General features: G+C 35.8%; 1 protein-coding gene across 1 annotated transcript in view; it reads left to right on the top strand.

The window, feature by feature from the left end:
- Positions 1 to 27,907, top strand: part of EHD4 (EH domain containing 4) — a 107,301-nt gene that overhangs the window by 10,589 nt on the left and 68,805 nt on the right. Inside the window, exon 2 of the mRNA XM_074235166.1 lies at positions 4,248 to 4,424. Within this exon, the coding sequence (XP_074091267.1) occupies positions 4,248 to 4,424 (177 nt within the window). The remainder of the gene's footprint in view (positions 1 to 4,247; positions 4,425 to 27,907) is intronic.

The raw sequence follows: 27,907 nt of genomic DNA, 5'->3' as shown, positions 1-27,907 counted from the left end.
AGAAAAAAATGGCAAACCACTCCAGTATCTTACCAAGAAAACTCTAAATGGTATCACGAAGAGTCATACACAACTGACAAATGACTCAACATCAACACATGTGGAAAAGACTGTGCTATGCAGTCTCATGAAAAATGATATAACTACCAACGCTAAGGAGTTTACAGTCTAATTGGACGGATGTGTCATATTCACAGATAGACATGGTACATGGTAGACTGTAATAAGAGCTAAGGAGAGATTCAAAGAATATACTCTAGGAAATTTTGATGTGAGAGTTATCACTTTCACTTGGGGAGTGGAGAGACTTGGAAGAGATGCTACCTGAACTGTCCTTAAAAGAAAGAATTTTAGGCTAAAATGAACAGGGAATGCATTCTAGGCACTCCCTATACTGCAAATACATGAAAGTAGGAAAGTACAGGCTGAAGTAGAGGAAGAGCTAGTATTCTAATTTGACTGATGGGCAGGGTCCATAAAGAGAGGGGAATTTGGAGGATTTTTTTGTCTTTGTAACCCATAGGGCACTAGTCCTTGACATGTAGCATTTGCTTAATAAATATACTGAATTAAATTGAAAACAGGATGGAAAGGTAGATTGGAACCAGATGGTAGAAATCTTGAGGTAGAGAGTCCTAAGGAGGTTGTATTCTATCCTAGAGGCAATTGGGAGCCACTGGAGGTTTGGGTACATTTCGTGACCATTTTCACTTTGGTGACACTCATTTTCCATGCATACAATCTGTGTATTACTTACAAACAATGCATCTATTCATTAAAGCAGTTCTGGAAAGATTTATAAAACTCTTAGCTATTCCTGTTACTTTGTGTACTCAAAAGTAGTAATTGCTCTTTTTAAAAAGTTCTATAATTCATATTTTTCCCCCGTTCTTGGTTGACACCCATTCTCCACCCCACACACACATATCCACTCCCCCCAGTTACTCCAAATTAATGAGGTTTATTGGACTTTAATTTAGATGAGTGTTTCAGAAAACCACCTGATGATACAGTGGGGTCCCCAGCATATGAGAGTTTGGAAGATTCTATTTATATCTGGCTTTCCCAGCTAGGAATTCCATAGAACCTATATGACTTCAGAAGTCATATAGCTGAGCCTGAAGAAGAATCTCCTCTCCAGCCTATCCAGCAAACAGGGCATATACTGAATGTTCATCCTGCTTCCTCCATGGTGGTGGGTCAAGTCTATCCAGTTTTAGGTTAGATACAAAAACATTTCTACATCAAATGATTGTCTGACACTAGAATGAATGACTAAGTGAAATTGCATAATTTCCTTCCTTAAAGATCCTTAGATTAAAATCAGCAGTTTTCTGGGTGCCAACCCTATATAAATCCTCCTGAAACTTGAGTCGTATTCAGTGTGTCTAACTCTTTGTGACCCCATTTGGACTTTTCTTGGCAGAGTTTTCTTTACAATTTCCTTTTTCAGTTCACCTTACAGATGAGGAAACTAAAGTAAACAGGGTTAAGTGACTTGTCCAGGTCACACAGCTAATGAGTGATGTCGGGTTTGAACTCAACACTCTATACACTCCACCACCTAGCTGTCTGCATGCTGTGACTTCTTAAGACCCCTTCTAAATAACCTAGTGATCCTGACCCGCTGTCATCTGAGCCACCCTTTCTCTTCCAGATGTCCCCAGACACATTGAGAGCTTCTCAACATTTAGACTGAACTGAAACTGGGACTTTGGGAAGGCAGGAAGAAATGATGTATTGTTCTTTGGGGTTTTAGATTTCAGTCCACTGTTTTGTCTGTCCCACAGGCAATACATTCCAAGAGTTTTCTCTCCTCCCCCCTACCTCCACAAATAGCTACTCTTATTTGTGGAGGAAGAAAGTGAGTCAGGAAGAGAGAGATCAAAATCACTCTTCAAGGCTTTTCTTTTCCTTCTCACCCCTAGACCTGTGTGCATCTGTTGTGTGCATGCATGCATGTGTACATGTGTGTAAATATAGATATCAGTATCCATATTTACAAGGTTTGTAAACTTAGTGCTAAAGCAGTAAGACTCTTGGTACATTCTGTTCTTTGAGGAAAAAAATCAACCTAAGTGGAAGATCATTAGAAAGGTACAACTTTTTAAAATATTTTTAATTTTACAACCTATTAATTTCCAAATATACCCCTTCTTGCTTCCTCTCCCCTCCCTTGCAAAACTTCCTTTGTAAGAAAGATTTTTTTCAAAAAAAAGGAAAAAAATTAGTTCAGCAAAATAAAACAAAACATCAGCTGTATCTGACTATCTGTGCAATAGTCCACAAGAATAGATAGATCTTAGCATGCTAACCCATCATTGATCAGGGTACAACAGTGGTTTATAGAAACCAAATTTGTTATAGCAAAACAATTTTCCCTTGCAGTTGCACTTCTCATTTCTTTCCTTAAAGGCCTGTCACTTGACTGAAACAATTCCTATTTTTCTTATTTCTATTCTGCATATCCCTTCACCCTTCTCAGCAGGAACCTAGCATGAGGTTTGCTTTGGTCAGTGTAGTATAATGGAAAAACCATTGATTGCACTTGCAATCCAATGAGAAGAATGAGTATTGAAGTCCCAATTTCATTACTTAAAATTTAAATGACCCCAAGCATATCACAAACTCCAATCTGCAGCATCCTGATCTACAAAATGGGTATAGTAATCCTTGGACTAGGTGTCCTCACAGGATGCATGAGAAAAGTTGACTATAAATACATGCATTGGCTTTGGAGCATTGATGTGAGAGTTATCACCTAAAGATGAAGAAATTCTACCATTGCCAGTCAGCAGTTTCTATGAAATTTCAAGGTAAATGACTAATACTAAGAGGGATTAAGTAATTACTCGGGATCATATGGTCTGTGTGTGTGTGTAAATATATATATATATATATATATATATATATATATATATATATATGTATATATATACATATATATATATATATAAATCAGAGGTATGTCTCTGACCCTGAGACCAGCTTTCTGTCTGTTTTATAATGCTACCTCCCTGAGCACTATAAATCAATCTGTAAATGTACACTACTCACATTACTAATATTTTTAGTACTATTGATAATAATAATTTTTGCTAATAATACTAATGATTGTTATTATTGGATATAGTCATCCGTGTCATCTAGTCTGAACCTTTCCGTGTCCCTTTCTGCTTAATTTTTGTTTTTGTTTTTGTTTTTGCAAGGCAAATGGGGTTAAGTGATTTGCCCAAGGCCACACAGCTAGGTAATTATTAAATGTCTGAGACCGGATTTGAACCCAGGTACTCCTGACTCCAGGGCCAGTGCTTTATCCACTGCACCACCTAGCCGCCCCCTGCTTAATTTTTGATAGAAATGTCTTTATCACTACCACTACATCCTGGGATATTGCAACAAATTAAGAAATATGTTAGTAGGCCAGTAAGGAAAAGATTAGGAAGCCCTGGTGTAATTATTGTTAGTGATAAGAAAACAATTCATCTCCCAGAGTGAATTTCACTTTCTGTTTTTGCTGATGTGCCCATTGAAGTGCTTATTAAAGAGGCATACAAAACTAGAACATAGCATGCTTTCAGAAGCAATTCTGTCAAAAATTTGACCCAGATGCTGGATACAATCCAAATAGAGGTTTTTAAAATGATGTTTGTTCATTAGCAAGATGATAAAGTAACATTTTCCTTTCTTGGAGGACTGTTTCTGGATTTTCCTTTTTATAAAAATGGTCAGACTCTGGGCAAGTCTTTTAACCTGGTTTGCCTCAGTTGCCTCACCTGTAAAATGATCTAGAGAAGAAATTATTGAATCATTCCAGTATCTTTGCCAAGAAAACCCCAAATGGGCTCATCAAGATTCCGACACAATTGAAAGAACTAAATAACAACAAACTCCCCAAAATGGTCAGAATTGTAACCAGGATAGGATGAACAAGTTGCTCCCCCCACCCCAGAACCTCAGTATTCAGAGTGTTCTTCCTTAGTTCTCCAGTGAGAACTGCCACAAGGGTTCCGTCCCATAACTCTTACTACCACCTTCTCATTCTTCCCATTCCCCTTGTCCCAGAAGGACGTCTGGTTCAGCTAACCATGACAGAAGATCCTCTGCATGCTTCATCCCTCAAAACTAATTTGTTTCTCATGTCAGAATCCTTAATTCCAGGAAGTTTTTTGGCCTCCTGCTTTGTACCACAAGTTCATCTTTTCTTTATTTCTTTGTTTTTTCTCTGCCTTCCTTGTCTCTATTAGGTACTTACTGGAGCAGGATTTTCCAGGTATGAGGATTGGTCCAGAGCCCACAACAGATTCTTTTATTGCTGTAATGTATGGAGAAACTGAAGGTAGCACCCCTGGAAATGCTTTAGTTGTGGACCCCAAAAAGCCATTCCGAAAACTTAGTCGCTTTGGAAATGCATTCCTGAATCGGTAAGAAAGACTTCAGTGTATGTCTTATTATGTTTGTCCTAAGGAAGATTCTTTTCTTCTGAATTTGCAACCAACTGCATGTAAAATACTATATTTAGGTTTAGTCAATACAGCAACATATATTGGATTTGAGAAACTGGGGTGAACATTAACACATGTTCATGCGGAAAAAAAGAGCTTTTAATTGACTCCAAGTTTAATATGAACTCACAGTCAGAAACAGCAACCAACCCTGCCCCACCTCAACAAAACAAAGCTAAATATTCTAACACAATTTTCTAAGGCTATATTAAAAAGAGAACTATTAGAAATAGAGAAACCATATGTCAAAGCTGATTGTAGTGTATATTGGTCAGACCACATCTGAAATATCACATTCCATTATGGCTGCCACATTTTCAGAACCATAGTGTTGAACTGAAGTCTGGTGAGAAAAGGGTTGCCAGAAAGTTGGAAGTATATGTTGTGATTACTTCAAGAAGTTGGGGATATATAACCTGGCTAAGAGATAACCTAAGGAAGGAGTTTATAGGATTTGATAGCCTTTAAATACTTGAAGAACTGATTGTTAGATGGAAGAGAAATTAAATTTAGGTTGAGTAATCACAGAACTTTTAGTTGGTGGAAGTTACCAGGAGACAGATTTATGTTCACTATAAGACCAATCTTTCTAATCAGAACTGTCCAAAATTGGAAATATGCTGCTTTGTTAAGGAATAAGCCCTTGGTCACTTATCTCTAAAGGGTGCTATGTAAAATGGATCCTTGTACTAGGTAGAAAGTTGTATTAATTCATCTCCAAAGGTTTGTGCAATTTCAGTGATGTCTAGGTTAGTCGATCCATTGCCTGGCTTCTTTTGCTGCACTGTTTGCACTTCCTTCTTCTCCCCAATACATACCTCTTTAAAACATTTTTTTAAGAACACCTTCTTTGGGGGCAGCTAGGTGGCATAGTGGATAAAGCACCGGCCCTGGAGTCAGGAGTACCTGGGTCAAATCCGATCTCAGACACTTAATAATTACCTAGCTGTGTGGCCTTGGGCAAGCCACTTAACCCCATTTGCCTTGCAAAAAACCTAAAAAAAAGAAAAAAAAGGAATGCCTTCTGTGGGGGTTGGGGGGAGGGAAGCAAGATTGGGGGGGGGAATTGTAAAACTCAAAATAAAATCTTTCTAAAAATATTTATGTTTAACATATAAAATAATTTCAGAATAGCAAAGAAATTTTGCTTACTAGCAACTCTGGTCAGTGTTCTTTGGTAGAGATGAATGGAATTATAGACTACAAAGAGTTTTGACTTACCTGAGGAATGACTAAATCTGTGCTTTTGCTATGAGAATCAATGTGACATAATGGACAGAGAACTGTGCTTAACCTGGGTTCACATCCCACGGCTGACACATATGGCCTATGTGACACTGGGCAAATTACTTAACTTCTCCATATTATAGGTAATTTTCAAAGACAAGTTTCCTAGTCTTTTCTGTCTTATTCTTTGGCACCCTGGATCACTTCTCAGAATAATGATTCTAAAAACTAAAGAAAATGCTAAATTTCATTTTGAGATTTGTGAAAATAAAAATATAAAAATTTCCCCATCCAAATTAACAGTATGCCTGAAATCTATCCACATTCACCCCTGGGGATCCTTGGTTAAGTATTACTGTTCTAAGTCTATATATCTTGGAGAAAATGTTTTGATCTACATTTGGTAGAAGGAAATTCCTCACCTGGAAGTTCTCTGTACCAGTGACTTAGATTGTGAGCTTCTTGAGAGCAGACACTGCTTTTTGCAGTTCTTTGTATATAATGCATCATTCTTTTTACATAGTATTATTTAAATGCTTACAGTGAAATCACAGGTCCAGTCCATATCCTTAAGTGCCTTGTCTTATTATTATAGATGAAGAAAAGACAGCAGATCTTGGGGGGGGGGGGAGGAAGGAACTAATAATGATTTTTTTTAATCATGACCTGCCACTCCCTCCTCCCCATACCCTTTATTCTTACTCCCTTCTTTTTATTGATACTCTTTTCCATACCTGTTTTCATTCACTGCCCTTACCTTTTCTTCCTCCAGTTCTTCTACCCTACTCCACCTTCTCCCCAGCTTTGAAAGGAAGACACGTGCTCTAGAATAGTAGTTTGTCTCTACTTAGGAATGGGGGAGTAACAGTCAGTCAATAAGCACAGTTCAGGTACAGGGCTAAGAGCTTGAGGATACAAAGAAAGACAGAAGGTAGTCCTTGCCCTGGATGAGCCTACAATCTAACAGGGAATAGACTGAAAACTGACAGAAGTCCTGAAGTACTACTTCTCCTTTCTAGATGTCTATTAAAGTAGGAAGAGATACTCAAAAATTTGGGAAAGCTCCAGTGTTGCCCAGCCCAAAAGCAGATAGTGGTGAACTGCATTACTTTTCCAAATCTCTTTCATTCCCATAAAGATAAGACACTAAATATTTAATTAAGTATCTTAAATCAGTAGAAATTTAATAATCAGAACCATGGATTTTCCACTGTTGTTGAATTTAGAATTATATTAATGCTTTGCAAGATTTCACATCTATAATCTAAATGCTAGACTTTTTAGTGGGCATAGGAGAGAGTGGGGGGAAAGAAGAGAATTTAGAGATAAAATTTAAAAAGACAAGAAGGTTTAAAATAAATAATAAATTGAGGGAGTGGCTAGGTGGCATAGTGGATAAAGCACCAGCCCTGGAGTCAGGAGTACCTGGGTTCAAATCCGGTCTCAGACACTTAATAATTACCTAGCTGTGTGGCCTTAGGCAAGCCACTTAACTCCATTTGCCTTGCAAAAACCTAAAAATAAATAAATAAATAAATTTAAATGCTAAAAAAAATTAAATTATATTAAAATATACCAAAGTAGAAATACCTTCTGAATGGTTGGTTTGTTTTTTCCCCAACTATTGTCATTCAAAGAGAACATTCAAGTTATACTAAATTAAAACATAAGGATGTTGGAAACTCAGAGATAGTGAATTACACATCTCATAGAAAATGATGGTGATACAAATAGAAAAATCAGGATTGTCTGCTCTCTGGGGGCTCCCAGTTCAGCTGTAGGGGCAGCTAAGTGGCACAGTGGAAAAAGCACCAGCTCTGGAGTCAGGAGTTCCTAAGTTCAAAAGAAGCCCCAGAAACTTGATACTTATAGCTCTGTGACCTTGGGCAAGTCACTTAACTTCATTACCTTGCAAAAGTAAAAAAAAAAAGTTCAGCTACAGATGGCAAGTTCCAGGGTTCCTTAAACAGTGTCACTAGGTCAAATTCCAAAGCTGGGAGTCTAAAGGTCATGGAGCCAGGACAGATGGCAAGACCTGGTAATCCTCTCTCTCATAGGAGGGAAGTTGGTAGCTCCTATCTCATCCAAATTGTTCATAAATTGTACATTGACCTAATAGGGGATTGATTATATAATGATTTGGAACTGGATGTTGGCTTTTCATTTTCATATTGATCAACTTTCTATTCTTTCCAATGCTAATAGAGAGGATTTGTGACCATGTGAGTAACTTTAGAACTCATTAAGGCTAACACTCATTAATTTAGTTTAGTTTGGAAGGTAGCCTGAGTTAATGACATTTCTGAATTATAGAATATTTTAAAAATATAAAATTTTGTTTATTTCAAGTACCTACTGTAATAGTTTGAAGTATGCCATAAAAGTATTGACCTGCTTTAAAAAGTAGATAGTCAATAAAAATTTATTAATAATCTACTAAGCACTATGCTAAGTGCTGGGGATTCAAAGAAAAGTAAAAAAAAGTAGTTTCTTATCATGGAGCTCTCAATCTAATGGGGGAAAACAACAAGCAATCAAATATGTACAAACAAGCTCTATGTAGGCTAAATAGGAAATAATCAACAGAATAAAGGCACTAGATTTAAGAGGGAAGGGGAAAGACTTCCTGTAGAAGGTAAAGTTTTAGCTGGGGCTCGAAAGAAATAAGGGAAGTCAGCAAGGATGGAGCAGAGGAGAGAAGGATGGGAAATACCCACTGAGAATATCTGGAGTGTCTTCTTGGAAGTTACCAGATTGCAGAGTACAAAGTGGGATGGTATAGTGAGTATAAGGTGTAAAAATGCTAGAAGGGTAGGAAGGGGAATTACATTATAAAGAACTTTGAATGACAAATAGGACTATTTATTTGCTTCTTGAAGTGATTGAGAGCCCCTGGGGTTGAGTTGAAGAAGAGGAGGATGATAGCATAGTGTGGCCTGGGCTTTATGAGGGCCACATTGAAAGTGAAATGGAAGATGGACCAGAGTTGGGAAAGATTTGAGATAGACCAACCCACAGTCTTTTGCATAGTGCAGCCATGAGATGATGAGGTCCTGTATCAAGATGGAAGCTACATCAGAGGAGCAAAAGGAGAAGTATGTAAGAGATGTTATGGAGATAAAATTAACAGGTCTTGGAAAGAGATAGTATGTACAGAGTGAGAGAAAGAGAGATGAATCAAGGGTAACACTTAAGTCATGAATCTAGTTTACCAGGAGGCTGGTGTTGTACTTGACAGTAATGTGGAAGTTTGGGGTGGGGGGTATTTTAAAGGAAAAAATAAGGGGTTTAATTTTAGATCTGTTGAGTTTTAAATGTCTATAAGATATCTATTTCAAAATATCCAATAAGCAATTAGAAAAGTTAGAATTCCAGGGTCAGCCCAGAAGTTAGAGCTGGATAAGTAGGTATAAGAATTATTAGGAAAGAAGTGATCATTAAATCCATGAGAGATGGTGAGATTGTCAAGTGAAACAGTATTGTGGAAGGAGCAGAGATGAGGACCCAGGATAGAGCCTTGTATGACACCTGTGGTTAGATTCATGACCTGGATGTTACAAAGGAGACTGAGGAGCAACTTGATAGATAAAAGAGTCAGAGAAAGGAGGGAAAATCAAAGAGGTTCAACAGTGCCACAAGATTCAGAGAAGTCAAGAAGGATAGGAACTGATAAAAGGCCTTTAGATTTAGCAATTAAGAGATTGTTAATAACTTTTCAGAGAACAATTTCAGTTGAATGATGAGATCAGAAGCCAGACTTTAGAGAGTCCATTGCTTTACAAATATCTCATTTGATCTTCACAACTATCCTAGGAGGTAGATGCTGTTGTTTATCCCCATTTTACAATTGAGGAAACTGTGGCAGACAGAAGTTAAATGACTTATACCATTTCCTACAGCTAGTGATTGAGGTCAAATTTGAATTTGGGTTTTCCTGACTTCTTGACTGAACCACTGGCTGCCTAGAAAGACTTGACTTGAAATAATAGGTGATGGAATGAATGGATGAAGTGAAACTTTTTTTAAATAACTCATCTGGCTAAGTGACGAACTAATCTTGTAATTACTTGATTTACTACTTAAGTATAAGTGGTTCAAAATATTTGTTCTTTTACGTGCATAAATATTTTCTCTGAAGTCTTGCTGATACAACTAGTTTTTTAGCAGAATATTTTTAATTGATAAAAGGAATGTAAATAAGCCAACTTTTCTAATAGCTTCTAGTCTAAGGTCAAATTAATTAAGTTTTCTTACCCACATTTATTACTTGGTTGGTTTTCTTTTGCAGGAGTAGGAGGTGGAGAGGGGAGGGAATTGTTTATGGATGAATCTTTTGCTTTATATAAGAATCATTTTCCTAGAAATGATTTGCTTGAAAATTTGTTTCTGTTTCCTAAGAGAAAGGAAGGAAGTAGTGTCTTTTTTTGGACAAGGTTCAGTCCAGAATTTAAATCTTCTAAATGTAATGTAGAGAGAGAAGGAACTTTAAAATGTTTCTAATTCCACTCCACCCCTTTCTACATTAGAAGGAAATGAAAGTTAGTTATATAACTAACAATATATAAAAGAAGAAGTTGGGGCACAGAGCCAAGATGGTAGCATGAAGGCAGGAATTCCCAGAAACTCATTCTCCCCAAAACTCAAAAAGCTGTCAAATTTTGACTAGCCAAAATTTAGAGGGGGCAGAATCTACAGAAAGACTGAGTGATACATTTTCCCAGTCCAAGATAACTTAGAAATTTCATGGGAAAGGTCTGTTTCACCAGGACCAGGGATTGGAAAAAGCTGCTGCAAGCTCAGCCCAGCCACAGCCAGGCTGAGTGTCTAGATCCCTGGGTGGGGGCACCTGGGTCTGTGGCAGAAGTGGTGATTTCTAGACCTCTTGGCCCAGGGATCACCAGGAACAGCTTGAAGGGTTGGTGAGCACTCGCCAACTGTTTGCCCATACCCAAAACTAGGTTGCAGTTTGGCTCCCATATCGCCATAACTGAGCAGGGAACTTTCCTCACAGCTCCAGGACCTGTGGTCGTCCACATACAAGAGCACAGGCAAAAGAGCAGTCAGAACCTCTCATAAGACCTTGGAGGAATTAAGGTCCCTGTGATGGTCCCCAAAAAACCCCCAAAGTCTTGAAAGTGCAGTAAATCAGTCATAGGCTGAGAAAATGAGCAAACAAAAGAAAAAGAATCTCAACATAGAAAATTACTTTGATCCCATGGAAGATTCAGAAGATGACAAAATAGAAGCTTCTGTAGCCAAAACCTCCAAGAGGAATAGAAAATGGACTTAGGCTATGGATGAGCTCAAAAAAGACTGAAAAGCAACTAAAGGAGATAGAGAAAAAATTGGGAGGAGAAATGAGAGCAATGCAGGTAAATCATGAAAACCAAATCGGCATCTTGGTGAAAGAAATACAAAAAAATACTGAAGAAAATAATATATTAAAAACCAAACATAGGGGGTGGCTAGGTGGCACAGTGGATAGAGCACTGGCCTTGGAATTGGGACTACCTGAGTTCAAATCTGGCCTCAGACACTTAATAATTACCTAGCTGTATGGCCTTGGGCAAACCACTTAACCCCATTGCCTTGCAAAAACTAAAAAAAACCAACCAAACCAAAAAAAAAAAAACACATAAAAAGCAATAGAGAAGGCAGATGAGGAGAAAAATGCCTTGAAAAGCTGAATTGGCTGGAAAAGGAGATTAAAAAAACTCTCTGAAGAAAATAACTCCTTCAAATGCAGAATGGAACTAAAGGAAGCTGATGACTTTGCAAGAAATAAGGAAGCCATAGAACTATTCCCAAAAACCCACCAAAAATTAGAAGAAAATATGAAATATCTCATTGGAAAAACAACCAACCTCAAAAATAGATCCAGGAGTGATAATTTAAAAATTATTGGGCTACTTGGAAATCATGACCAGGGAAAGAGCCTAGACTTAAATTGTCCTGAGATCCTAGAAGCTGTAAAAATAGAAATTGAAGGAAATTCACCAATCACCTCCTGAAAGAAATCCCAAGAAAAAAGCTTCCAGGAATATTGTGGCCAAATTCCAAAACTCCCAAGTTAAAGAGAATACTAAAAAGCTGCCAGAAACTAACAATTCAACTACCGTGGCTCTATAGTCAGGATTACAAAGGATCTGGCAGCATCTACATTAAGGACTCTTAGGGCTTGGAATATGATATTCCGGAAGGCAAAAGATTTTGTTTACAACCAAGAATCAACTACCTAGCAAAACTAAACATCCTCTTTTGGGGGAAAAAATGGACTTTAAATGAAACAGGGGACTTTCAAACTTTCCTGTTGAAATAACCAGAGTTGAACAGAAAGTTTGATTTTCAAGTACAGGTCTCAGGTGAACCATAGAGAGGGTGGACAAGAAGGACTAACTATGAGGAACTTAATGATGCTGAACTGTTTGTATTTCTGCATGGAAAGAAGATACTGATAACTCATATGAACTTTCTCATATATAAGAGCAGTTAGAAGGAGCAAATACAGACAAAGAACAGGAAGGAGCTGAATATAATGGTATAATATAGTAAAAAGATGGAGTCAAAGGGTAATAAAGGAAATTACTGGGAGGAAGAGAAAGAAGAGGAAGAAGTGACTAAGATATTTCTCATAAGAGTCAAGAAAAAGCTTTTTCAATGGAGTGGAATGAGGGAAGGGGAGAGGGAATGAGTGAGCCTTCATTTTCATCAGAAATGGCTCAGAGAGGAAATAACATACACACTTAGTAGGGTATAGATATCTATCTTACCCTAGAGAAAAATGAGAGGAAAGGGATGGGATAAGGGGGAATGGGGAGGGGGGAAGGGGGGGGAATAGGTGATAGAAGAGAGGGAAGATCATGGGAGAGTGTACTCAGGTACAACATTTTTGAACAGGGACAGGGTGAAAAGGGAGAGAGAATAGAACAAATGAATGTAGGAAGGAATGGAGTGGAGGGAAATTCAGTTAGTAATAGCAACTGTGGGGAAAATATTGAAGCAATTTCTTTGCTGGATTCATGATAAAGAAGGCAATTCATTCCAGAGACAGCCACTGGAATCTGAACACAGACTGAAGTACTTTTTTTCCTCTCACTATTCTTGAGGTTTCTCATCTTTTTTTGGGGGGGGAGAAGGGGGTTTATGTTTACTCTCACAACAAGATTATTGTAATAATATAAAATAAATAAAAAAAAACCCAAAAAACCTAAACAAAGAAGTTAGGTCATTCATTTAATGAACCATTGAAGAAATGTTTCTCCATGTCCTAAGATAGTAGTTCTCAAACTTATACAGTGCTAGAACTCTTCACAATAACTAAATCTCAGCTAAACCCTCAACAAAATCTTTAAAAAGGATTTTTTTTGAGTGCCTACAATTAATGGTACCGAATAAGACAAGACAAATTTAATTCCCCCCATCAAACTGATTATATTTCAAATTGAACATTATTACAGACAACATGGTGAGAAGAATAGTTATTTGCTGTGTACCTCACAAAGTTTATTTTAAGGTAAAGTAAAAGAAGATATGAAACTGCCTTGTAAACCACTATACTAATAAGTGTTATTTAAGCCCAGAGCAGTCAGTGGAAGAAGGAAAGCATATATAGACATTGTGGTTTTGACACATTCACTTGTTTTTTAAGAGAGGCAAAAAGGTAAAGAAAAGAAGTATAGGAAGAAATGAAGAAAAAGGGGGAGAAAATTATTAATTTGCATAATAAGGTGCCCAAGAAGAATATACCAAATAACTGTGGAGAGAAGTTGTAGAAGGACCAGATATCTCAGGAATCTTTTTTCATTTGAACTTGAAAAAAAAAGTAGGTTTGAAGAAAAAGGGTGAGAAATTTACTAATACCCAAGAAGAAGAATAAAGAAAAAAAGTGTGGAGGGTTGTGGAAGGAGCTGATATCTCAAGAACCTTATTCTTATCTGAAACTACAAAAAGTGGGTTGAACACACCTACACATCGTAAACTCAATAAGAAAATAGGCAGGGCATGTGAAGAAGGAGTTTAAGAGGAAGGTGAGAGTCGGAGAGAGAAAAGTCACAAGTAAAGTATGTTAGTTTCAGAGTGTGGATGGTAATGGGTGAATGAAAAAGAGGAAGAAAGTGTAAGAATCAAGCATCTGGGTCTGGACTTGATATTGAAGGAAGGGTAGAGGAGAAAGAAGAGATCAGTTCAATTCTAGATTACTGGTATTGATAAAATTCCTTCTTTTTCCTCTTTCTATTCTTTTCAAATACCATGGGGGTAGGGGTAAGAGAAAGGAGAGGGGAAAAGTATAAGGTCATACAATGGAGGGAAATTAACAAATATATCAATTGTCATAATTGCCAATGGCATAAATTTATTTGCAAAATGAAGATAGAAAGCAGAATCCAGCAATCTGTTGCTTATAAGAAAAGCACTTGAAACAAAGATTCACATAGTTAAAACTAGGATCTGTAGAAGAATTTATTGATCCTTTAGGTGAATTCAAAAAGCAGACAAAGCTACAGAAAAATGGAAATGGCTAAAAGAGATAAGCAGGGAAATTAAATTATGTTTAAAGGTACCATAGTTAATAATATACTTAATTTGTTTTGTTTTGTCAAATGGCATAATATGAAAATACTTGAAAAAAAGTAACCAAATTCTATGGAGACATACAGCAAAATTAGAATCATTTTCTCTTTCAGAATTAGACAAAAAAAAGATAAACATGAAATATTAAGGAATTGAAAAGAATCTATATAGATAACTATTATTCATTGAAAATTTAAAGTAAGCATTGTCTAATCTGATATTCTTTAATTTGAAATTAATACTTCTGATCTATATATTTCTGATTTAAAATTGGTCTCTTAATCTTTAATAGTTATAAAATGTCAGTCTGCTATGAAGGCCTGTCTCCTAATTTCAAATGTTGACTTAGTCTGTGTCTACTCTCTGGTCATCTCAGTGATGGTAACAGTAAATTCCTTACCTGATCAAAAAACCTTGAGATAAGAGACATCTTAGTTGAGGAGAGAGAAAATCCTATTGTTATTTGCCTAAGTAGGATCCTTGTCAGTAGGAATTTTTTATTATTTTTTATTATTTTTTGTTTATTTAAGGCAATGGGGTTAAGTGACTTGCTCAACGTCACACAGCTATGCAATTATCAAGTGTTTGAGATCACATTTGAACTCAGGTCCTCCTGACTCCAGGACTGGTGCTCTATCTACTATGTCACCTAGCTTTCCCCATCAGTAGGAATTTTAAGCAAATATAAGATTTGAGAGAGTTATATTGTAAAACTTTGTCATCTGTGTGAAATCTTATTGGTTATCTAACTCAGTTTTCATTCTTTTCCTTTCTGTATAAAATGCCCCCCAAATTTTGTATCAGTTTGGCTTTCTTAAGGATGCCATTCATCTATGGATTTTGGTAATATCCTAGATAATAAAACTTCATTTATAATATTAACTTCATTATTTCATTTTTAGCCTAAGAAAGTTATGGTTAACATATTTCTTGACTGTTTATGATAACTTTAAAATTGATCATTTCAGGGGCGGCTAGGTGGCACAGTGGATAAAGCACCGGCCCTGGAGTCAGGAGTACCTGGGTCAAATCCGATCTCAGACACTTAATAATTACCTAGCTGTGTGGCCTTGGGCAAGCCACTTTAACCCCATCTGCCTTGCAAAAACCTAAAAGAATAATAATAATAAAAAAATAAATTGATCATTTGCTGAACTGAAGAATCTTCATGAAAAATACAGAAAAACAAATATTAAACATATTCTTTGCTAATGTTTGGTTATTTTTCAATCATGTCCAACTCTTTGTGGCCTCATTTGGGGTTTTCTTGGCAGAGATACTAGAGTAGCTTGCCATTTCCTTCTCTAGCTTTTTTTTTTTTTTAACAATTTTATTTATTTATTTGTTTTTTTCAAGGCAAGTTTTTTCAAGTGACTTGCCCAAGCTAGGTAATTATAAGTTTTTGAGTACAGATTTGAATTCATATCCTCCTGGCTCCAGGGCCAGTGCTCTATATCTACTGTACCACCTAGCTGCCCATTCTACAGCTCTTTTTTTTTTTTATCAAGTGTTTGAGATCAGATCCAAAGGCAAATGGGGTTAAGTGGCTTGCCTAAGGCCACACAGCTAGGTAATTAAGTGTCTGAGACCGGATTTGAACCCAGGTACTCCTGACTCCAAGGCCAGTGCTTTATCCACTACGCCACCTAGCCACCCCTCTACAGCTCTTTTTATGGATGAGGAATATGAAGCAAATAGGACTAAATAATTTGCTTAGGATCACACAACTAATAAATATCTAGGACCAGATTTGAACTCAGGAAGATGAACCCCAGGTCCAGAACTCTAACCACTGTGTCACCTACCAGAGTAAATAAAATTATAATAAATATTTGAAGAAGAATTCAAACAAGTGGGAATAAATAATTTTATCTAAATATTTGCATAAACATAAAAGAGAAAGAGATTAGTGAATTGAACATGCCACAAAAGAAAGCTAGAAAAGCAACAGATTTGCTTTAAAAAAAATCTGTTAAAAAGAATTTTTCAAAATCAAGAATGAACAAGAACCCTGAATTGTTGAATAAAATAGGACTTTTTAAGCTAATAAATTAAGCTGTCACCTAATCTTATAAAAGAGAAAAAAATATTAATATCAAAAAAGAAAGCAGAATAAAGAAAATATGAAGGAAATAATTAGAAACTATTTTGCTCAATCATATGCCAACAAAATTGATCTCTTAAATGAAATGGATTTATATTTACACAAATATAAAATGCTTCCACTTAGCAAAACAGGAAGTAAAGAATCTCTACAACCCAGTCTCAGAAAAAGAAATTGAATAAGCCATAAGTGGAGGAGAGGAAGAGAGGAAACTCTAGTCCATCAAACATTCAAAGACCAATTCCAATATCCCATAAATTGTTTGCAAAAACAGAAAAAGAAGAGAACCTTTAAAATTCTTTCTGTGAGATAAATATGGTACAGATAATAAAATGAGACATAAAGTAAGGCAAACATATCTAAGACATGACTGCTAATATTCCTTAGTGTGACCAAAACAAAATTAAAATATAATTGAAAGATATTTAGCAAAATAAATTAAAATACAATAAAGCATAGATAATATTCTCTTTTAAAACTAATCAGTATGTGATTTTCAGGGATCCTCATGTAAGGCCTAGTTGCCCTTGTTTTCTATTTGAGTTTGACACCACTGAAGTAGAGGGGAAAAAAACTATAGACCAAGATCTCTAATGAATATTGATGCAAAAATATTGAATAAAATGTTAGAGGAGTTACAAATATTTCAAAGATTATATACTATGACAAGATTGGTCTTATATTAGGAAAATTGTAAATGTAATAGATAATGTTAATGACTAATTAAATCAACAAAAGCAGAAAAAGCTTTTGACAAAATAATTGTTCATTTATGTTTAAAAATGTAAAAACCTAGTAACAAATGGGTCATTTATTAATGTAGAAAACAGTATCTCTAAAGCCAAGAATTCAAATTATCTGTAATGGAGAAATGCTAGAGGTTTTTCCAATAAGATTAAGGGCAGAACAAGAATGTTCATATAATTATTTTTATTTAATATAGTTTTAGAAATACTATTTATTTGTTTATTTATTTTTAGGTTTTTTGCAAGGCAAATGGGGTTAAGTGGCTTGCCCAAGGCCACACAGCTAGGTAATTATTAAGTGTCTGAGACCAGATTTGAACCCAGGTACTCCTGACTCCAAGGCCAGTGTTTTATCCACTACCTAGCCGCCCCCTAGAAATACTATTTATTGAAATAAAGTATAAAAAAAAAGAAAAAAATTGAAGGAATAGGTCAAGAGTAAGAAGAATGATCACTTTTATAGATGACATAATGCTTTACTAAGGGAACAATATTCAGTCAAAAATTAATTGAAAGTACCAGGCTATAAAATAAACTTGCAAAAATCATGAATTCACAGGATGAATGGGTGAAGCATTCTCCCCCCCCCCACCCCATTAGCTGAGAGGTGAGGAGTTTAGAGCAATGGTATCAAATCAAATAGGATCATTAATCTTGTAAGGGTTCCTGAAAGCCACATATTGACTTGGTTTTAAGATGTGATATTATCCATATTATATTGTATTTTTCTCTATTTTGTTAAATGTTTCCCAATTATATTTTAATTATATTTTAATCTGGTTCAATTGCACAAGAGAATATCGGGGTTTACATGGTGTCTGTGGAGTTCACTAATGCTTTAGAGAGTTTTCATAAACCATTGTACAGTTTGTTTTGCTTAACTGTACTTTTTTGTTATAAATGTGATTTTTTGTGGGGAGTGATGGAGGGAGGGGAGACACAGTTATGGGAGGAAGAGTATGGATAATAACAATTAAAAAAGAAAAAGTTCTTTTTTTGTTTTAAATATACAAAGAGGTAGTTCATAAGGAAACAAATAGCAGTATTAGAACTATATGATAAAATATGTGTGTGTGTGTGTGTGTGTGTGTGTGTGTGTGTGGTTGCTAATAGATATTGGTGTTGTCTTTATAAACCTCTTTTTTCTATTCTTTGTGTAAAGAAATTTTACATCTCTTGATGTACAGCAAGTTTAGCATAAAAAAGAAATTTTAAAATAAATAAGTATAACTCAGCAGTTTCAACTTAACAGACATTTGCTAAATACTTCCTATGTTCAAGATATAGGATAAATTATACTTAACAGTGGTGTTTCTAAAGGAATCATAGTTTGTGTTAAAGTGCTGGATTTGAGTCAGAAAGACCTGGGTCCAAATTCTATCACTCACACATGTTGTATGACTATTTCTGTTTTGTATTGTATCTCTGGCACATTGTACATAGTAGGTACTTCATAAATACTTCTTAGATGATTGGTATTTATATTCTTTTAACAGGATTTATCAAAGAGTATTAGACAAAGTTGATCTCTCTCAGAGGTAAATTTGTGGGTAGCCATCTGGGAAGCATATTCCGGGCAGGTCAAATATACAATACAACCTCCTGATTTTTCTGGTACCGCAGGAAAAAACACAAGTGGGTCAGAGTACATTGAGAGACATTAACCAACCTGAATACTGTGTTAGTTCCTATACCATCCCATCCTTCCATACTTTGTTGATAAATGGTCATTATAGTTACTTCTCACTTTAGGTAACAAGCAGTCATCCCAAGGGGCAGATCTCCCTTATCCTTGTAACTGAAGTTTGTGCATCATCCTAAGAATAATCTGCGTGAGATTGCTCTTAGATCAGAGTGATCCTGAACAGGTCTTGAAAGAAAGTACCAGCTAACTATAGAAACACCCACACCCACAAATATATATACATATGCTCCTCTACCTATATCTAGGTATAAACATGAGTATATACCTTCATGTCTATATATATATATATATATTTATATACATATATATATGTATACACACACACACACACACACACACACACACGTGTGTGCTCTTCAGGTTTACTTCCAAAAGAAAAAGGAAAGTTTTTTTGCCATGCGTTTCTGGGAAACAGGAACAGGTTTGTGGGAATCCAGTACTTCTACAACAAAAGAAATTTTAATAGCTTCAGAAAAGAATCATGATAATATGGGTAAGGTGTTTCTATTTTCTGCATTGAAACCATACAACACCATCCTACACTTGCTTTATAATGAAATTCAGCATAAGGCAAGTCTGTCTTGGAGTCCATCCAAAGGCATTAGTTACTGAAATCTGAAAAGATTAAATCAGATGACACTTCACTCTAGTTGCAAGCCTGAATGCTGAGGGCAGTTATAGTGAGGTTCTGGCATATTTTAGTCCATATGTGAACATGAAGGCATAGTGACATAGCAACTTTTTCCATTTGTAGTTTGTCCTCATTATGATACTGAAATTTTTCCAGGGTTTTTTTCCTCTTCACTATCCCCTTTCTCTGTTGACTGCAATAGTTTAGTCCTTTTTAATTCATCAGTTAGACATCTTTTTTGAGAATAGGAAGGATGTAGGGGTGGGATCAAGATGGTAGCATGAAGGCAGGAATTCCCAGAAACTCGTTCCCCAAAAAACTCCAAAAGCCATCAAATTATGACTCTAGCCAAAATTTAGAGAACCCACAGAAAAACTGAGTGATATAATTTCCCAGTCCAAGACAACTTAGTAGTTCCACAGGAAAGGTCTGTTTCAGTGGCATTGGGGGTTGGAAAGAGCTGCAGCCACAGCACAAGTAGCCAGGCCAGGCCATGGCAGAAGGGGGTGGTTTCCAGACCTCTTGGCCCAGGGATCACTTGGAACAGCTGGAAGGGGTGGTGAGAGAACTCTGCTGCACCACAGTAGAGCACTGGCCTCAGAGCAGCTCGGAAGCGAGAACCTGCAATGGGAAACAGTGGAGCCTCCCAGCATTTCCAGAGCCCATAGATGTTAAGGGGGTCGGGGGAGACTGTAGAGGTCTCTCCGCTCTCCCTGGGGAAGGACTCTGCTGTCTGTCCACACTCAGATCCAAGTTGCAGTTTGGGCTCCCATACTACTGTAGCCAAGCAAGGACTCTCCTCATAGCTTCAGGGCAGAGGAGAGCACAGTGGTCATCACATCCCAGAGCACAAGCAAGAGAGCAGACAGAGCCTCTCATAAGACCTTGGAGGAATTAAGGGCCCTGTGAATTGTCCCCAAAGCCTTGGAAGTGTGACAAATCAGTCATAGGCCGAGGAAATGAGCAAACAACAGAAAAAGAAGAATCTGACCATAGAAAATTACTTTGATCCCATGGAGGGCCAAAATATATACTTAGAAGATGACAAAGTTGAATCTTCTGTAGCCAAAACCTCCAAGAGAATTTAGAAAATGGGCTCAGGCTTTGGATGAGCTCAAAAAAGACTTTGAAAAACAATTAAGGGGGCGGCTAGGTGGCGTAGTGGATAAAGTACCAGCCTTGGAGTCAGGAGTACCTGGGTTCAAATCCGGTCTCAGACACTTAATAATTACCTAGCTGTGTGGCCTTGGGCAAGCCACTTAACCCCATTTGCCTTGCAAAAAACTAAAAAACAAAAACAAGGAAGGTAGAGGAAAAATTGGGAGGAGAAATGAGAGAGATGCAGATAAATCATGAAAATTAAGTCAACAGCTTAGTTAAAGAAATACAAAAAAATACTGAAGAAATATTAAAAACCAGTTTAGGTCAAATGGAAAAAGCAATACAAAAGGCAAACGAGAAGAAGAATGCCTTAAAAAGCAGAATTGGCCAGCTGGAAAAGGAGATAAAAAAGCTCTCTGCAGAAAATAACTCCTTCAAACATAGAATGGAACTAAAGGAAGCTGATGACTTTGTAAGAAATCAGGAAGAAATAAAACTATACCAACCCCCCCCAAATTAGAAGAAAAATGTGAAATAGCTCATTGGAAAAACAACTGACCTCAAAAAGAGATCCAGGAGAGATAATTTAAAAATTATTGGAGTGCCTGAAAGTCACAACCAGGAAAAGAGCCCTAGACTTCATTTTTCAAGAAATGATACAGCAAAATTGCCCCGAGATCCTAAAAGCAGAGGGTAAAATAGAAATTGAGGGAATTCATTGCTCCTGAAAGAGATCCCAAAAGAAAAATTTCCAGGATTATTATAGCCAAATCACAAAACTCCCAAGTCAAAGAGAAAATACTAAAAGCTGCCAGAATCAAACAATTCAACTACCATGACTATAGTCAGGATTACACAGAATCTGGCAGCATCTACCTTAAGGACTCAGAGGGCTTGGAATATGATATTCTGGAAGGCAAAAGAGCTTGGAATGCAACTGAGAATCAACTACCCAGCAAAACTGAACATCCTCTTTCAAGGAAAAAGATGGACTTTCAGTGAAAACAGGGGACTTTCAACTTTCCTATTGAAACAACCAGAGCTGAACAGAAAAGTTTGATCTTCAAGTACAGGACTCAGGTGAACCCTAGAGAGGGTGGATGGGAAGAACTAACTTTGAGGAACTTAATGATGTTGAACTGTTTGTATTCCTGCATGGGAAAAAGATACTGATAACTCATATGAACTGTCTCATTCATAAGAGTAGTTAGAAGGAGCATATATGGACAGGGCACAGGAGGGAGCTGAATATAATGATCCCACTTATTGTGGGACTTTATATGAGCAAGTCACTGTCTTTCTCAGCCTTTGCTGCTCTGTAAAGTGAGGCTATTGCCACTTCCCCTTCGAAGAATCCTCAAAATACAATGTTGTCCTGAGGATCAGATAATAATGGTAACTCACATTTTAGAGCTCTTTAAGGTTTACAAAGTATCTTACAAATATTATCTCATTTCATCCTTACAATAATCCTGAGAGGTAGATGCTACTATTATCCCTGTTTTTTTACAGTTGAAAAAAACTGAGGCAGGCAGCAATTAAACTACATGTCCACAGTCAATGGTTAAGTGTCTAAAATTAGATTCGAACTTAAATCTTCCTAACTCCAGGTCCAGTTTTTCTATCCACCTACCTAACTTGTGTGGGAAAGTCCATTGTAAAATATCAATTGCTTTCTAAATGTTAGATAATATTATCAATAAACTTTCCTTGGAATGGGGAAATGATATCCTGAGAACCATATCTTGTTTTAAACCACTTCTTTCACCTATTTGCACAAGTTTTTTTAAAAAATTTAAACCTTGTGAAAGGAGACATTCATAATTGCATAAAATTAGAGTCCTTAAAAGATAGTTTAGGTATGCAAAAGTAAAAACTTATTTAGGCCTAAAAGTAATTTGTAGAAATTATCTCATTTAATATGAAACATCAAATTTCTATTCCAGTTAACAATTCAGTAAACATGAATTAAACTCTGGGTTAGACTCTGAAGAGTGTTATAAAGTTTAAATAAGATTTGTTTTGTGCCTTCTTCAAGTTTGCAACCTAACAATTCTTTAAGTTATCGCTAGAGTGATTCTGTCTTCTTCATTCCTTCCTTTTCTTCTTTTTTTACCTTCCTTTCTTCATTTAAAAAAATTGAGTTCTAAATTCTCTCCCTCCTTCCACCTCTTCCCCATCCTTTGTGAAGGCAAGAAATAAAATATTTATTATACATAGGAAATCATGTAAAATATTTCCAATTTAGCCATGCTGCAAAAATAAATTAAAAAGCAAGAAACAAAAAATTCTTTAATCTGTGCTTAGAATTCATCAGATCCTTTTCCTAGAGGTGGATAGCATTTTTCATCATGAGTTCTTTAGAATTATCTTGGGAAATTGTATTGAAGAGAGTAGCTAAGTCTTTAACATTTGATCAATCCTGCAATATTACTATGGGCAATGTTCTCCTGGTTCTGTTCACTTCACTTTGAAACATGAGTTTATGAAATATGTAAACCAAAAATACAACAATAAGTAGAAAGTATTTATTGGCAAAAGGTAGAAATATTTTGGTTAAACCTTTCTAAATTTCCAAAGGAACTCTGACCTGCCAGAAAAAGAACCAGATATCTTTATTAAAAACAAAGAAAGTTGAACTCCACTATCATCTGGATGCAAATACTGCCTTTTTGAAGACTCAAAAGCAATAAATAAAGAAATTTTGATAGATTTTTAATGTGCTCAATTATTCTTGTGGACCAGTTACTACCCCTAATTTTTTTTAACATTTGTAAGAGCTTTCTAAGTTAATATTTTGTAATGTTTTCTTCATAAAGTCTTTTCAGATCTATCACGAGAATTTGGAACTCATGTAATGGCCTATTTTGTAAATATTGTACTGTTTAAAACTTTGAGTATGATTCTGTATCCTACATCTTTTGTAGTTTTAACAAAATGTCCTACTTATCACCATCTCAGGAAACAATTATTGTGGTCTTTGGAAATGAAATTATTAAATCAATAATGCACATTTTGGCTACTTATTGAGTTCTTCCCAGTTTTTTCTGAAATCATTTTGCTTATCATTTTTTATAGCACAGTAGTATCCATCCCATTCCCCAACTGATGAGCATCCCTTTGATTTCTAATTCTTTGCCATCATATAAAGAGCTGCTTTAAATATCTTTGTACCTATAGGTCGGTTTTTTTAGTTTTTAAAAAATCTCTTTGTGATACAAACCCATTCCTGGATTAAAGGGCATGCAGTTTTATAGCATATTTCCAAGTTGTTCTCCATATTAATTGGATCATTTCATAAGTCTACCAACAATCCATTGCCGTCCCAATTTTCCTACATTCCACATCCAATATTTATCATTTTCTTTTTCTGTCAGGTTAGTCAGTTTTATAGGTGTGAGGTGGTATCTTAGAATTGTTTGAATTTGTGTTTCTCTAATCAGTAGTGATTTAGTTCACTTTTTCATATTATTATTACAGAAAGCTTTGGTTTCTTCTAAAAACTGATTATTTACATATTTTAACTATTTAGCAGATGGAGGATGGCTCTTATTTTTATAAATTTGACTCAATTTCATGTATATTTGAGAAATGAGATATTTATCAGGAAAATTTACTATAAAAATCTTCCCTAAGTTTTCTGCTTTCCTTCAAATTTTGACTGCAGTGGTTTTACTTGTGTAGAAATTTTTTATTTTATGTAATCAAAATTATCCATTTTGCTTTCTATGATCCTCTACATCTCTTGTTTGGTCATAAACTCTTCCTTTAGATCTGACCAGTGAAATTTTCCATGCTCCCCTAAATGTTGTCATCCTTTATGCCTCAAGCATATTGCCATTTTGACCTTATTTTGGTATATAGTGTGAGATATTGGTCTATTCTGATTTTTTCCCAAACTGCTTTCTAGTTTCCCAGCAATTTTTGTCAAATAGTGAGTTTTTGCCCTCAAAACTTGAATCTTTCACTTTATTTGTCTCATTTATTCACTGATCCACTGCTTTATTTCTTTTTTAAAATTTTATTTATTTAAGGCAGTGAGATTAAATGACTTGCCCAAGATCACACAGCTAGTCAATTATTAAGTGTCTGAGGTTGAATCTGAACTCAGGCGCTCCTGACTCCAGGGCTGGTGCTCTATCCAATGGAGTCAAGAGGACCTGAGTTCAAATCCAGCCTCAGACACTTAATTACTTAGCTGTGTTACTTTGGGCAAGTCAGTTAACCCCATTGCCTTGCAAAAACAAAAACAAAAAGGATATTTCCCCCCAAATACTGCTTTGACTGCATCCCATAAATTTTGGTTTGTTGTCTAATTGTTGCCATTATCTTTAATGAAATTATTGATTGTTTCTATGATTTGTTCTTTGCCTCTTTCTTTGGGACTAGATTATTTAGTTTTCAAATGCTTTTTAACCTATGTTTCCATGGTCTTTTATTAGCTGTAAATTCATTTCACTGTGTTCTTATAAAGGTGCATTTACTGTTTCTGCTTTTTTCTGTATTTGTGAGTTTTTCTGTCCTAGTTTTTGTGAAGATATTAGAGAGAAGTTTTCAGTAGGAAATATTTAGGTCAGTCTTTTTGTTGAAACAATTATTGTTTCTTGACTGAAGTCATTGTATGATGTGGAAGCCAAACTTCTTGGTGCCTTCTGACCTGATGCAAAAGGGTAAGGTTAAATACACATATTTGAAAAGAAATCTTTATCAGTTAATTTATTAGTTAATAAAGTTGCAGTAGTTCTATAACATAGAATTACCTAACTCCATATATCTCAAACTGTGTTCTACAAAAGCTAAATTTTTATATTGCCTCTAAAATATTAAATATGAAATTGTGTATATATATATATATATTAAGAGTAGTCATATATGCAGCAGTTTTTTGTATGAAAATAAGTTAATTTGCCTCTATTTTGTTATATTAGTTCCTAAATTTGTTTTTATCCTAGGGATATTTCATACCTCCACATTTACCCATTCTCAAATATTTATGGGTTCTGATGACCATATTTCAAAAGTAAGTGTCTTCTGTGGCCAAAATATGTTAGGAAATGTTGACTGAATTGTTCAAGATCCATCAGTGTACATGATGACTATGGTAGTATAAATGAAAACATTGCTGAAAGACAGCCGAACTCTGATTAATTAACTGTAATGAACCAATCTAAACCAGAAGGTCAGATGATAATTATCTTCTTCCTTTTGCAGGTCCATTAAAGTTGATCATCACCCCCATGTAGCTGTTAGAGTGTACAGTGTTTTGGTTCTCCTCTCCCTCAGCATTAGTTCATGCAAATCCTTCCAGGCTTCTCTGAATTCCCATCCCTCCTGGTTTCTAATAGAACAGTGGTGTTCCATGTCATATATATACCATAGTTTGCTAAGCCATTCCCCAATTGAAGGACATTTACTTGATTTCCAATTCTTTGCCACCACAAACAGGGCTACTGTGAATATTTTCTACAAGTGATGTTTCTGCCCTTTTTCATGATCTCTTCAGTGTATAGATTCAGTAGTGGTATTGCTGGATCAAAGGGTATGCCCTTTGGGCATAATTCCAAATTCCAGAAAGGGCTGGATGAATTCATAGCTCAGTGTTAAAACAAACCAACAATATTAGCGTCCCAGATTTCTCACATCCTTTCCAACGTTGATCATTGTCCTTTCTGGTTATATTAGGCCTTGATATCTTTAGGGAACAATCTGCATATTACCTGCAAAAACATTTTACTCCTTATTTTTCACTGGTTCACAGAACTCTCTTGCTAGGCAAAGTTACCTCTGCTCTTCAGATGCTGAAACAATGTTAAATTCTTTTTGCACGTAGCCTCCCATGACAGGGGCCTGAGGAAGTGTTATGTTCTTTTAACAAAGTAGGTCAGTATTCTATTTTGGTGAAAAGCAATTTCTTTAGGACTGAAATTTGTCTGGTTAATTCAGTGCTCTTCTCGATGGGCTCTGAGGATTTTCACTTTCTCAAAACAGAGAGACAAAAAAGACAACACAGCTACTTCTGAAAGGTTTCCTCTTCTCAGGTAGTAGCTGACACTAAACTCAATCAGCTCTTTGGCTTCTGCCAGCTATAGCACACTCCAATCCAACAATTCTTTACATCTTCTGCAAAACCTGCCTATCAGCCGTATTACCTCTAGTTGGCTTTAGTATTCTGTAATCAGCTTCTCTCATAGTCTCCTTTGTCTTCTGTTTACCAGCTTCTTATGACTCTTGCTATTTTTCGTTTTCTTTTTTCTGTATCTCCATCTACCCATCATTAGCTGGCTTCTAATGTCTCAAATCAGGGCATATTTGTGCTTAGTGTCATGTCTACATTATGATGTGCAACTCAAAAAAATACAATTTCCTATGAGAGATACAATTATGACATATTAATATAATAGAATATTATTGCACCATAGGAAGTGATTCGAGTTAATTTCAGAGAAACCTTGGAAGACATACAAACTGAGGCAGAATAAAGTGAATAGAACCAAGAGATCAATTTGTTTAGTGGTAATATTGTAAAAACAAACAACCCTGAAAGACTTAAGAGCTCTAATTCCTTCAGTGACTTTCTAGGATTCCAGAAATGATAGTGAACTGTGCTACTGGATTCAAGATACAGAACAACCTATATTTTTAGACATGGGCAGGGCAGGATTTTATCTTGTTTGACTATGCATATTTATTACAAGGGTTTTCTTTTCTTTTTTTTAATCCAGATATTTAACTGATAGGCATTCCCAATTCTTTGCCATTAGAAAATTTTTTTTGTAATTCATATCAGTCCTTTTCTTCTTTCTTCGATTTCTTTGAAGCATAATGGTAGTGGTTTTGCTGGATCAAAGAGTATGCACAGTTTAGTGACTTTTGGGTCATAGGTACAAATTGTTTTCCATAATGATTGAAACAATTCATAGTTCTACCAGCTATACATTTATTTGCTTGTTTTCCCCTAGTCCCTCCAAACATGTTATTTTTGTTTTTTTAAACATTTTTGTTAATCATAATCATAAAGATATGAGGTAGAATCTCAAAGATGTTTTAATTTTTTCTAATTGTTTTTATAGTTTGGATAACTCAGATTTCTTTATTGAACTGATATGAAATACCTGATCATGTCTGTTTGAAAGCAGCTTATTGGCTTTTTTGTACACAACTGTTTTCAGAATTTTAAAGAATAGAGCTAGTTAGGAATCATGAGAAGATTATAAAAGGATTGATCATGTCCCTGTGCCATTTATCATTTTGGGAGTGACTCTTATTATAAATTTGAATCACTTCCATATATATTTCTGAAGTGAGACTTTTATCAGA

Source organism: Macrotis lagotis, chromosome 4 (genome assembly GCF_037893015.1).
Source record: "Macrotis lagotis isolate mMagLag1 chromosome 4, bilby.v1.9.chrom.fasta, whole genome shotgun sequence".
NCBI lineage: Eukaryota > Metazoa > Chordata > Mammalia > Peramelemorphia > Peramelidae > Macrotis > Macrotis lagotis.
The sequence above is the reverse complement of the archived record's forward strand: the minus strand, read 5'-3'. Positions and strand labels throughout refer to the sequence as shown.